Raw genomic sequence first — 13,748 nt, forward strand, 5'->3', positions numbered from 1 at the left:
AAGTTGACAACAATGCAGAGGTGGGAGATAGCACACAGTTAGGAACCAACTGAAATGATGAATGAAGGTATAACACATGTTATAGGAAGATATAACACATGTTATAGGAAGGTATAACACGTGTTATAGGAAGGTATAACACGTGTTATAGGAAGATATAACACATGTTATAGGAAGATATCACACATGTTATAGGAAGGTATAACACATGTTATAGGAAGGTATAACACATGTTATAGGAAGGTATAACACATGTTATAGGAAAATATAACACATGTTATAGGAAGGTATAACACGTGTTATAGGAAGGTATAACACGTGTTATAGGAAGGTATAACACATGTTATAGGAAGATATAACACGTGTTATAGGAAGATATAACACATGTTATAGGAAGATATAACACATGTTATAGGAAGGTATAACACATGTTATAGGAAGGTATAACACATGTTATAGGAAAGCCAACATAAGAGTTAAATAAGGTAGGGCCTCTGTACAGGCCATAGCCATTTTCAAAGCTTTAAAATGATGTTCAGTAATATTGTTCTGTAATAGTGTATAGACCTTAGCAAACACTGTGCCAAACAATCTCAAATAACAAAAGCAATGCCCCAATCCATCAATAACATTCAGCAGTATTCAAATGGAAAGAGTGGGAGAACAGAACAGAACAGAACAGAACAGAATAAAACAGAACATGATAGAACAGAACAAAACAGAACAGACTAGACCAGAACAGACTAGACCAGAACAGAACAGAATCTTATTTTAAGGCTGCCGGTCCGGTACTCACGTCTTCTGACTCAAAGACATAGCAGATCATTCTGTAGTGTCTCTGTCCCTCTGAGGAGGAGAGATCAGCTTCAGTACAGTCCTGCGAGGACGTGCCTGACATACGGGTACGAGCCATCAGAACCACGATGCTCCCGATGTCTGCGATGTAGGAGATGGTACGCAACGCACTGTCCATCAGCGTCTCCTGGGGGGATAAATAATACATATACAGTTGAAGTCGGAAGTTTACATACACTTGGGTTGGAGTCATTAAAACTCGTTTTTCAACCACTCCACACATTTCTTGTTAACAAATTATAGTTTTGGCAAGTCGGTTAGGACATCTACTTTGTGCATGACACAAGTAATCTTTCCAACAATTGTTTACAGACAGATTATTTCACTTATAATTCACTGTATCACAATTCCAGTGGGTCAGAAGTTTACATACACTAAGTTGACTGTGCCTTTAAACAGCTTGGAAAATTCCAGAAAATGATGTCATGGCTTTAGAAGCTTCTGATAGGCTAATTGACATCGTTTGAGTCAATTGGAGGTGTACCTGTGGATGTATTTCAAGGCCTACCTTCAAACTGTGCCTCTTTGCTTGACATCATGGGAAAATCAAAAGAAATCAGCCTAGACCTCCGAAAAGAAATTGTAGACCTCCACAAGTCTGGTTCATCCTTGGGAGCAATTTCCAAACGCCTGAAGGTACCACATTCATCTTTACAAACAATAGTACCCAAGTATAAACACCATGGGACCACACAGCCGTCATTCCGCTCAGGAAGGAGACGCGTTCTGTCTCCTAGAGATGAACGTACTTTGGTGGGAAAAGTGCAAATCAATCCCAGAACAACAGCAAAGGACCTTGTGAAGATGCTGGAGGAAACAGGTACAAAAGTATCTATATCCACAGTAAAACGAGTCCTATATCGACATAACCTGAAAGGCCGCTCAGTAAGGAAGAAGCCACTGCTCCAAAACCGCCATAAAAAAAAACAGGCTACGGTTTGCAACTGCACATGGGGACAAAGATCGTACTTTTTGGAGAAATGTCCTCTGGTCTGATGAAACAAAAATAGAACTGTTTGGCCATAATGACCATCGTTATGTTTGGAGGAAAAAGGGGGTACCTTGCAAGCCGAAGAACACCATCCCAACCGTGAAGCACGGGGGTGGCAGTATCATGCTGTGGGGGTGCTTTGCTGCAGGAGGGACTGGTGCACTTCACAAAATAGATGGCATCGTGAGGAAGGAAAATTATGTGGATATAATGAAGCAACATCTCAAGACATCACTCAGGAAGTTAAAGCTTGGTCGCAAATGGGTCTTCCAAAGTTGTGGCAAAATGGCTTAAGGACAACAAAGTCAAGGTATTGGAGTGGCCATCACAAAGCCCTGACCTCAATCCTATAGAAAAGGTGTGGGCAGAACTGAAAAAGCGTGTGCGAGCAAGGAGGCCTACAAACCTGACTCAGTTACACCAGCTCTGTCAGGAGGAATGGGCCAAAATTCACCCAACTTATTGTGGGAAGCTTGTGAAAGGCTACCCAAAACGTTTGACCCAAGTTAAACAATTTAAAGGCAATGCTACCAAATACTAATTGAGTGTATGTAAACTTATGACCCACTGGGAATGTGATGAAAGAAATAAAAGCTGAAATAAATAATTCTCTCTACTATTATTCTGACTGATTTCACATTCTTAAAATAAAGTGGTGATCCTAACTGACCTAAGACAGGGAATTTTTACTAGGATTAAATGTCAGGAATTGTGGAAAAACTGAGTTTAAATGTATTTGGCTAAGGTGTATGTAAACTTCCGACTTCAACTGTATCTGCTGTGGTAATACTAGGAATGCCCCCTTAAGTTATAAGAGGAAAAGATAGGACTCTTATGACAGTAGATCAGATTTTTATCAATAAGGAAAATTAGGAATTGGAACTGGAATTTCTGTCAACTTCCTGAATTGAAACCCCAACCCGGTGGCAGATACAAAGCAACACAGAGAGGTCAGAGGTGAGTGTTTCCCTAGACACATAGCTCCTACTGTAGTTACACACCTGTGTGTCAGCATTCAGCACTTTGACTGCCTTGGTGGAGATGAAGAGGTCAACTTCTGTCACCATCTGAGAGTCTTCATCTCGGCTCTGTGGGCAGACGTCATAGATAAGGGATCATCAACTAGATTCTGCCGCGGGATGATTTTTTTTCTTGAGCCGATGGATGGATGGTCGAGGGGGGCCGGAACATAATTACAAATAATTTGTAGACTGCAAATTGACCGCAAAAATCCCAAACAGATTTACTATTTGACTAAAACATAATCAATTCAAACCTTGCTTACATTTGTATACAATCACGTGTCTCTCTATAATGTGTGGGAATACTTGGGAACAGATTTCCAAAAGTCTTTTATGTCCAACAATGAAAATTCAACAAACAAAAAAATATATATATAAAACCACTGCCATAGATGGTAGACACACAAAACATGGTGAAAAAGAATGAGAGAGCTCCATCATGTGGTTGAAAAAGTGTACTCCAGCAGTGAGTTTTTTTTTCAATTGCAAAAATATTTATTGTGGTTAGGAAGAATGGATATTCAGTTCAGCTGACATTCATTGATCGATCAGAATATTAGGCAGGCAAAAAATAGAATTGAATAGAATACCTTGACCTGGCTGACAGACTGCTGGGCCTGGGCCATGCGTATTCCTTTAGACGGGTTTTTGTCAGACAGCAGCTGGGTGGAACCCAGATAGTTAGCAGCAAAGATGATCCCATCGATCAGGTCCTCCGGCTCACATGGACCTGGGACTGGGCATGAGAATCACAGTCAGAGTCAGGTTCAGAGTCAGATTCACATTCACATTCAGGGTCAGATTCAGATTCACATTCAGCGTCAGGTTCAGATTCACATTCAGCGTCAGATTCAAAGTCAGATTCAGAGTCAGATTCAGAGTCAGATTCACATTCACATTCAGAGTCACATTCACATTCAGAGTCAGATTCACATTCAGAGTCAGATTCAGATTCACATTCACATTCAGAGTCAGATTCAGATTCACATTCAGAGTCAGATTCAGATTAACATTCAGAGTCAGATTCAGATTAACATTCAGAGTCAGATTAACATTCAGAGTCAGATTCAGATTCACATTCAGAGTCAGATTCACATTCAGAGTCAGAGTCAGAGTCAGATTCACATTCAGACTCAGTTTCAGATTCAGATACAGATTCACATTCGGTCAGATTCAGATTAACATTCAGAGTCAGATTCACATTCAGATTCAGATTAACATTCAGAGTCAGATTCACATTCAGAGTCAGAGTCAGATTCACATTCAGAGTCAGATTCAGATTCAGATTCAGATTCAGATTCAGATTCACATTCAGATTCAGATTCACATTCAGAGTCAGATTCAGATTCACATTCAGATCCAGATTCACATTCAGAGTCAGATTCAGATTCACATTCAGATCCAGATTCACATTCAGAGTCAGATTCAGATTCACATTCAGAGTCAGATTCAGATTAACATTCAGAGTCAGATTCAGATTAACATTCAGAGTCAGATTAACATTCAGAGTCAGATTCAGATTCACATTCAGAGTCAGATTCACATTCAGAGTCAGAGTCAGAGTCAGATTCACATTCAGACTCAGTTTCAGATTCAGATACAGATTCACATTCGGTCAGATTCAGATTAACATTCAGAGTCAGATTCACATTCAGATTCAGATTAACGTTCAGAGTCAGATTCACATTCAGAGTCAGAGTCAGATTCACATTCAGAGTCAGATTCAGATTCACATTCAGATTCAGATTCACATTCAGATTCAGATTCACATTCAGAGTCAGATTCAGATTCACATTCAGATCCAGATTCACATTCAGAGTCAGATTCAGATTCACATTCAGATCCAGATTCACATTCAGAGTCAGATTCAGATTCACATTCAGAGTCAGATTCAGATTAACATTCAGAGTCAGAGTCAGATTCAGATTAACATTCAGAGTCAGATTAACATTCAGAGTCAGATTCAGATTCACATTCAGTCAGATTCACATTCAGAGTCAGAGTCAGAGTCAGATTCACATTCAGACTCAGTTTCAGATTCAGATACAGATTCACATTCGGTCAGATTCAGATTAACATTCAGAGTCAGATTCACATTCAGATTCAGATTAACGTTCAGAGTCAGATTCACATTCAGAGTCAGAGTCAGATTCACATTCAGAGTCAGATTCAGATTCACATTCAGATTCAGATTCACATTCAGATTCAGATTCACATTCAGATTCAGATTCACATTCAGAGTCAGATTCAGATTCACATTCAGATCCAGATTCACATTCAGAGTCAGATTCAGATTCACATTCAGATTCAGATTCACATTCAGAGTCAGATTCAGATTCACATTCAGATCCAGATTCACATTCAGAGTCAGATTCAGATTCACATTCAGATCCAGATTCACATTCAGAAGGCCGTTATTGTCCCATTGCTGGGCAATATGGTTGCAGCAGTACAGCAACCTCAAGGTGTGTCCACACCAGAGACCAAACGGGCCCTAAACGGTTATATCACAATCATATGTGCATTACTCAGGTATGGATTCAAATGAACCATACAGAAAAAGTATATTTACCATCCACGAAGCTGGGGAACGAGGCGTTGTTCTGTGTTGGTTCAGGCGGAGGTGCGTTGTTCCTGTCCTCCTCTAGGGCCCGGGGCTCTGGGCAGTGAGGCCTGCATGGCTGCTGCTCTGAGACGTCGTGAGGCATCTGGAACAGACAGAGGGGAGATCTTACTAACAGACAGAAACACGACCGGACTTCAGATGAGACTTAGCTACATGTACGTGGGTCAAATCTGGTGCAGTGTTTGTTGCGCCTGGTCCCTGTCAAGTCAAACGAATAACATAAAACAAACCCTGTTGAGTTGGCAGCATCAGGCAGTTACCTGTTTCTGTGTCTGTGTCCTTGTCTGTCTCTCCTCTGGGGACTCCCTCTGTGTCTGTGTCCTTGTCTGTCTCTCCTCTGGGGACTCCCTCTGTGTCTGTGTCCTTGTCTGTCTCTCCTCTGGGGACTCCCTCTGTGTCTGTGTCCTTGTCTGTCTCTCCTCTGGGGACTCCCTCTGTGTCTGTGTCCTTGTCTGTCTCTCCTCTGGGGACTCCCTCTGTGTCTGTGTCCTTGTCTGTCTCTCCTCTGGGGACTCCCTCTGTGTCTGTGTCCTTGTCTGTCTCTCCTCTGGGGACTCCCTCTGTGTCTGTGTCCCTGTCTGTCTCTCCTCTGGGGACTCCCTCTGTGTCTGTGTCCTTGTCTGTCTCTCCTCTGGGGACTCCCTCTGTGTCTGTGTCCTTGTCTGTCTCTCCTCTGGGGACTCCCTCTGTGGCTGTGTCCTTGTCTGTCTCTCCTCTGGGGACTCCCTCTGTGTCTGTGTCCTTGTCTGTCTCTCCTCTGGGGACTCCCTCTGTGTCTGTGTCCTTGTCTGTCTCTCCTCTGGGGACTCCCTCTGTGTCTGTGTCCTTGTCTGTCTCTCCTCTGGGGACTCCCTCTGTGTCTGTGTCCTTGTCTGTCTCTCCTCTGGGGACTCCCTCTGTGTCTGTGTCCTTGTCTGTCTCTCCTCTGGGGACTCCCTCTGTGTCTGTGTCCTTGTCTGTCTCTCCTCTGGGGACTCCCTCTGTGGCTGTGTGATCTGCTGTGGAGCTGGTGGAACTGGTGATGGCGATAGACTGACAGCCCTTGGATGGCTCGTCAGGCTGGGAGGGGAGATAGAAGTGGGCCTTGGGCTGGGGCTGGTGGCACTCTGTCTGCGATGCTGCTGGGTCTGTCTGCCCCGGGTCTGGGTCTGATAAGAGCGGTCCTGGATGTGGGCCTGGTGGTTCTCCTGTTGGGGAAGGGAGTCAGAGGGGAGCCTGGGACTGGTGGTGCTCTCTCTGCGATGCTGCTGTGTCTGTCGGGTGTGGGGAGTGTGGTCCTGTATTTGGGCCTTGTGGCTGGGAGGGGAGGCAGAAGTGGTCCGGGGTCTGGGGAGACTCTCTCTGTGGTGCTGCTGGGCCTGAGACTGGTAATTTTGGGCCTTACTGGGTGGGGAGTCGGAGTCGGGCCTGGGGCTGGTAAGGCTCTCTCTACGGTGCTGCATGGTCTGCCAGGCCTCTGGCAGCCGAGGGTCGTTCTGGGCCTGGGTCTGGTGGTTCTGGGCCTGGGTCTGGTGGGTGGGAGGGGGGTCAGAAGTGATGGGACTCCCTCTCCGATCCTCCGACTGCTGGGTCTGGGCCTCTGACTGCTGGGTCTGGGCCTCTGACTGCTGGGTCTGGGCCTCTGACTGCTGGATCTGGGCCTCTGACTGCTGGATCTGGGCCTCTGACTGCTGGATCTGGGCCTCTGACTGCTGGGTCTGGGCCTCTGACTGCTGGGTCCGGGCCTCTGACTGCTGGGTCTGGGCCTCTGACTGCTGGGTCTGGGCCTCTGACTGCTGGGTCTGGGCCTCTGACTGCTGGATCTGGGCCTCTGACTGCTGGGTCTGGGCCTCTGACTGCTGGGTCTGGGCCTCTGACTGCTGGATCTGGGCCTCTGACTGCTGGATCTGGGACTCTGACTGCTGGATCTGGGCCTCTGACTGCTGGGTCCGGGCCTCTGACTGCTGGATCTGGGACTCTGACTGCTGGATCTGGGCCTCTGACTGCTGGGTCTGGGCCTCTGACTGCTGGATCTGGGACTCTGACTGCTGGCTGTGTGTAGGCTCAGTGGTGAGTCTCTCTCTGCGATGCTGAGTCTGCTGGATGTGGGCCTGGGTCTGGTGGTTCCGGACCTGGGTCTGGTGGGTGGGAGGGCAGTCAGAGGTGGGCCTAGGCCTAGGGCTGCGCCTGACGGGACCTTCTCTGTGGTGCTGCAGTGTCTGGGCCTGTGTCGGGTGGTTGTGGGTCTTTGCAGGATGGGCCTGTTTTGGGCAGATCTGGTGAGGCTGGGTGTGTGTCTGCTGGGCCAGGGCCTGGGGAGGGTGAGGGTGTGGTGTGTTAGAGCCAGATCTATGTCTAGGCCTGATGGCACCTTCTCTGCAGTCCTGTGTCTTAGTCTGCTGGCTCTGTCGGGCTTCGCTCTGGGCCTCTAGCTGGTGCTTCTGTGTTGGATAGGCTTTTGTCGGGCCAGTATGGACCTCTGTCAGGTAGGTGTGGGTCTGGTAGGCTTGTTTTGGGCGGGTCTTGGTCAGCTGAGTGTGGGATTCTGTCTGGTGAAGGTGTGGGGTGCTGGAGCTGGGGCCGGATCTGGGCCTGGGCCTGGGCCTTGGTGGTCTGGGCCTGGTGGCAGCCTCTCTGCAGTCCTGTGTCTCTGAGCTGCTGCTGCTGCTCATGCATACCTTTATCTCAGACACTATCTGGCCAGTGTCGTCCTCCCTGTCAGTCTCCCTCCAGCCCCTTCCTCCTTCCTTCCCACTCCTCCCTCCCCGTCCTCCTCCCCTCCCCTGCCTCTTCACCCCCTTATGGGCCCTTTGAGGGGCCTCACAAGTCCAATCGCTTTCCCCACCACTCCCCCTATAGGGGGCCCTTTGTGGGGACGCTGAGACACACACTGAGATTGTACTGTCCTCTGGGGTGTTACAGTTTCCCAAAGAGCTGACCTCACCATCCTCCCTGTCACCCCTCTCTCCCTCTCTCACACTCTCCCCCTTCCTCTCACCCTCTCTTCCCATCTCCCCCTCCCTCTCTCCCTCTCTCACCCTCACCCTCTCCCTCTTTCCCTCTCTCACCCTCTCCCCCTCTCCCTCTCTCACCTTGTCCCCCTCCCTCTCTCCCTCTCTCACCCTCTCCCCCTCCCTCTCTCTCTCTCTCACCCTCACCCTCTCCCACTTCCTCTCTCCCTCTCTCACCCTCTCCCCCTGCCTCTCTCCCTCTCCTACCCTCACCCTCTCCCCCTTCCTCTCTCCCTCTCTCACCCTCTCCCCCACCCTCTCTCCCTCTCTCACCCTCTCCCCCTCCCTCTCTCTCTCTCTCACCCTCTCCCCCTCCCTCTCTCCATCTCTCACCCTCTCCCTCTTTCCCTCTCTCACCCTCTCCCCCTTTCTCTCTCCCTCTCCTACCCTCACCCTCTCCCCTCCCTCTCTCCCTCTCTCACCCTCTCCCCCTCCTCTCTCCCTCTCTCTCCCTCTCCCCCTCCCTCTCTCCCTCTCTCACCCCTCACCCTCTCCCCCTCCCTCTCTCCCTCTCTCCCCCTTTCCCCCTTCCTCTCTTTCTCTCTCACCCTCTCACCTTCCCTCTCTCCCTCTCTCACCCGCTCCCCCTCCCTCTCTCCCTCTCTCACCCCTCCCCCTCTCCCTCTCTCCCTCTCTCACCCTCTCCCCCTCTCCCTCTCTCACCCTCTCCCCCTCCCTCTCTCCCTCTCTCACCCTCTCCCCTTCCCTCTCTCCCTCTCTCACCCTCTCCCTCTCGCCCTCTCTCCCCCTTTCCCCCTTCCTCTCTCCCTCTCTCACCCTCACCCTCTCCCCCTCCCTCTCTCCCTCTCTCCCCCTTTCCCCCTTCCTCTCTCCCTCTCTCACCCTCTCACTCTCTCTCACCCTCTCCCCCTCCCTCTCTCCCTCTCTCACCCTCACCCTCTCCCCCTCTCCCTCTCTTCCCCTTTCCCCCTTCCTCTCTCCCTCTCTCACCCTCTCACCCTCCCTCTCTCCCTCTCTCACCCTCTCCCCCTTCCTCTCTCCCTCTCTCACCCTCTCCCCCTCCCTCTCTCCCTCTCTCACCCTCCCCCTCTCCCTCTCTCCCTCTCTCACCCTCTCCCCCTCCCTCTCTCCCTCTCTCACCCTCTCTCCCACCCTCTCACCCTCCCTCTCTCCCTCTCTCACCCTCTCCCCTTTCCTCTCTCCCTCTCTCACCCTCTCCCCGTCCCTATCTTCCTCTCTCACCCTCTCCCTCTCCCCCTCCCTCTCTCTCACCCTCTCCCCTCCCTATCTCCCTCTCTCCCCCTCCCCCCTCCCTCTCCCCCTCCCTCCCTCCCGCTCTCACCCTCTCCCCCTTTCTTGCTCCCTCTCTCACCCTCTTCTCCTCCCTCTCTCCCTCTCTCCCCCTCTCCCCCTCCCTCCCTCCCTCTCTCACCCTCTCCCCCTTTCTTGCTCCCTCTCTCACCCTCTTCTCCTCCCTCTCTCCCTCTCTCACCCTCTCCCCCTTCCTCTCTCCCTCTCTCACCCTCTCCCCCTCCCTCCCTCCCTCTCTCACCCTCTCCCCCTTTCTTGCTCCCTCTCTCACCCTCTTCTCCTCCCTCTCCCCTCTCTCACCCTCTCCCCCTCCCTCCCTCCCTCTCTCACCCTCTCCCCCTTTCTTGCTCCCTCTCTCACCCTCTCACCTTCCCCCTCTCCCTCTCTCACCCTCTCCCCCTCCCTCTCTCCCTCTCTTGTGGTTTGTTCCTCCTGCTGTCTGTCCTCTGTCTCTTCAGACTCCTCCTCTGTGTACGTGGTCACATCCCGCTCTTCCTCTGTTTCACCACTTTCATCTGGGAAATTCTCCTCCTCCTGCCCCTCCACCTCCTCTTCCTCCTCCTCATCTCTAGCCTTGGGTGTCTGTTGTGGATTGTCATTGAACTGATGGTGATGCTCAGAGGAGCTACGGGGATTTCTATCTGCATCCTGCATCTCCTCGCACTCAGGGCCGTGCATTGGTCTAGTGGGTTTGTATTGTACAGTGGTGCTGCTGTCCCCCTCCAGGCTGTCCCCCTCCACACTACCCTTCACATAGGTACCATCCTCACCTTCTACATAGGCGGCATCCTTGGGGCAATAGGGTCCATCCTTGTATTCTTCTACGTAGGTTTCATCTTCATTCCTCACATACGTTCCGTCTTCGTGTTCTATGTAAGTTCGGTCTTCACATTCCACGAAGGTTCCGTCTTGGAGTTTCATGTAGGTTCCGTCTTGGAGTTTCATGTAGGTTCCGTCTTGGAGTTTCATGTAGGTTCCGTCTTGGAGTTTCATGTAGGTTCCGTCTTGGAGTTTCATGTAGGTTCCGTCTTGGAGTTTCATGTAGGTTCCGTCTTGGAGTTTCACATAGGTTCCATTTTGGAGTTTCACATAGGTTCCGTCTTGGTGTTTCATGTAAGTTCCGTCTTGGTGTTCCATGTAGGTTCCGTCTAGGTGTTTCATGTAGGTTCCGTCTAGGTGTTCCATGTAGGTTCCGTCTAGGTGTTCCATGTAGGTTCCGTCTAGGTGTTCCACATAGATGCCATCCTCACTCTCTACGTAGCTGACATCTTGCGGCTCAAGGTCGTGGCCGTCGTACCTCACCTCCATCCCCTGGTCTTCCACCTGCAGCGCCTCATCAAAGACCTGCTCCACACCTTCAACGTCTGAACCCACGTTGTCGTACTCTGAGCAGCTGTCATCTACCTCCTCCTCCTCTTCCTCATCCATGCTGTCAGGGCTGGTGGTGTCACTGGGCTGGTTCAGTGAGACACTAGCTCTAGGAGGGACAGGAAGAAGTGAATTGGAGGGACCAATCAGACACGGCTGGTTAGGACTAGCACTGGTAAGGACAGGTGATGGTTTATCAGCCCTGGACTGGCTCTCCTGGCTGGATGGGGAGTCAGAAGTGGGCCTGGTGCCGGGGCTCGTTGGACTCTCTCTGCGATGCTGCTGGGTTTGTCGGGGCTGGGCCTGTGCATCTGACTGCCGAGGGTAGTTCTGGGCCTGGGTCATGTTGCTGCAGGCCTGGGTTGGGTGGGCCTGGGTCATGTTGCTGCAGGCCTGGGTTGGGTGGGCCTGGGTCATGTTGCTGCAGGCCTGGGTTGGGTGGGCCTGGGTCATGTTGCTGCAGGCCTGGGTTGGGTGGGCCTGGGTCATGTTGCTGCAGGCCTGGGTTGGGTGGGCCTGGGTCATGTTGCTGCAGGCCTGGGTTGGGTGGGCCTGGGTCATGTTGCTGCAGGCCTGGGTTGGGTGGGCCTGTGTTGCATTAGCAGGGACAGGGACAGGTGCTGCAGGCCCAAGGGTCCTCTCATCATTGTTATTGTCCAGCTCCTCATTGCTGGTGCTCTGCGAGTGCTGAGGAGGGCCCTCAGTCTTCAGACTCCGAGTCCCATTATGAAGTCCTTCAGTTGGGCTTTTTCTGCTCAGACCCTGGGGTTCTTCATCAGTAGGCTCCCCTGTGGATAGGGGGCCAGGGCAGGGCAGAGGGCCCTTACTCCTCAAACTCTGTGGTCTTTCTTTCTGAGGTCCTTCATTATGAGGTCCTTCATTAGACACCTCTGTGGATCCTGTGGGACCCGGGCTGGGCGGAGGGCTGGGGGCCAATATTCTTCTAATAGTCCCTGGCTTCTTCTCTATGGATCCTCCTGGGCAGGACGGAGGGCTGGGTCCCAGGATTCTGGTGATCTTCCCTGGCTTCTTCCCATGAGCCATGGCTCAGGCTGGCCCCCAGTTTCCCCACCACACTATCCTCAGTCCTATAAAAGCACAGCAGTGAACCCGTGGTCAAATTATAATTGGAATAGCATATCGGGTTTACATGCCAAACCTATGCCTAGGATATAGCTTACTAGTTCTATTTACATAACTAGACCAAATAAGGAAGTAAGGGAACGCATGCAATCCCCAAGTGAGCGAAATCAAAAGGTTTATTCTTCTAAAACTGCGTCACTACACATCTGCTTTCAATAATACCCGCCAAACACACACATCTAAATGCGAACTGTCCCTGTCCATGGTGTTGAACTGTATGGATGACTGATGCTTTTTGAAGTAGTAATTTTTGTTGATCATTATGACGTTGCAAATGCTGTTGCTAGTGTGCATCTATAAGATCTCACGCGAGATTATTCAATTGCATACTGCAGATAATCAGATGATAAACGATCATGCCAAACTTTTGCCGCAACTGCAGGGGTAGTGTTGTTTCAAATCTGTTCCTCGAGGACAGGACAGGGACACGCACGCATTCGTTCTATCTCAATCTATTTCTTAAATCCTATCCGGGTTTTCACGCACTCAGCATCTTCTTTCTGTCTTTCATAAAACGCAAGGGGTTTGGTTTTCTCATCCATTCTCTGAAAACCGCTATTCGTCACATTGATCTATAGCCTTGTAAATCGCCGACAGACAAACCGCTAAGTTCTTATAGGCACAATTAACAACGACCTTGATTGGAATTATTTCTCATTGAGACTGCACCACGCTGGTGTAGTGTTATAGGCTAATCAGGCTGGTGGTGTGTGCCATGATTCCTCTGTGCCATTAAGACCACATCTTTATAATAGGGACCTCAAATATAGGGTTGCAACCTGAATATGCTACTGATCTCTTTCTATTAAAGCATCACAATTAAAACAATATAGGCTAATATCCGACTTACCAGCATCGACTGATGATAGGATCTTGGCTCCTTTGATGTCCGGATCAGAGATTTGCCTTAGAAACCCCGGAATCTGGTGAATTTGGAAGAAAAGGGGCAAGTAGCCCTGGAACGTGTGTAAGGAATACCCCAGGCAGGCTATATTCTCTCCTCAGTACGTGCGGGCAGCACCCTGAGGAAATGGTCTTGTCCATCTGATCTCAATAAAAAGATCCTTTATGCCACATGAGGCTAAACGTACATCATTGGCAGAGTCAAAGTGAGTGGCCTATAGCAACAATTACATATATTTGTTTCATTGGGGTCAAAAAACATTATAAGACATCTTCCCAGATAGTCAATGCATTGTCTATTTGTAAAAAAAAATCTGTGCAGTTGATGCTGAGAAAGGAAGTTGAGAAAGGAAACAACATTTATTTCTACAGAAGGGGTAGGCTACTTACACCTCATTGGCCAATTAATAAGAGCCTTAACAATTAAATATTTTTTAAGTGTTTTATGTTGTGTTATTATTAATTTGTGAAACACACAATTACCTCCCCTTTCAACAATATATGAAAATCCACCAAAATCGATGGATTTGTCATCTACTACTTTAGTCTAATTTAGTCTCCTTTCTCGATCGCTCCAG

At 49.6% G+C, this 13,748-nt stretch overlaps 1 protein-coding gene across 1 annotated transcript in view; it reads right to left on the reverse strand.

Moving 5' to 3' along the window:
* Positions 1–5,791, reverse strand: part of LOC121540689 (amyloid-beta A4 precursor protein-binding family A member 2) — a 13,455-nt gene extending 7,664 nt beyond the window's left edge. The window contains exons 1-5 of the mRNA XM_041849722.1: positions 5,755–5,791; positions 5,441–5,576; positions 3,459–3,604; positions 2,848–2,934; positions 797–982 (exon numbers count right to left, since the gene is read on the reverse strand). Of these exons, the coding sequence (XP_041705656.1) occupies positions 797–982; positions 2,848–2,934; positions 3,459–3,604; positions 5,441–5,576 (555 nt within the window). The 5' untranslated portion in view covers positions 5,755–5,791. The remainder of the gene's footprint in view (positions 1–796; positions 983–2,847; positions 2,935–3,458; positions 3,605–5,440; positions 5,577–5,754) is intronic.
* Between the last annotated feature and the right edge of the window lie 7,957 nt (positions 5,792–13,748).

The sequence above is a fragment of the Coregonus clupeaformis genome, chromosome 26 (genome assembly GCF_020615455.1).
Source record: "Coregonus clupeaformis isolate EN_2021a chromosome 26, ASM2061545v1, whole genome shotgun sequence".
NCBI classification, from domain to species: Eukaryota; Metazoa; Chordata; class Actinopteri; order Salmoniformes; family Salmonidae; genus Coregonus; species Coregonus clupeaformis.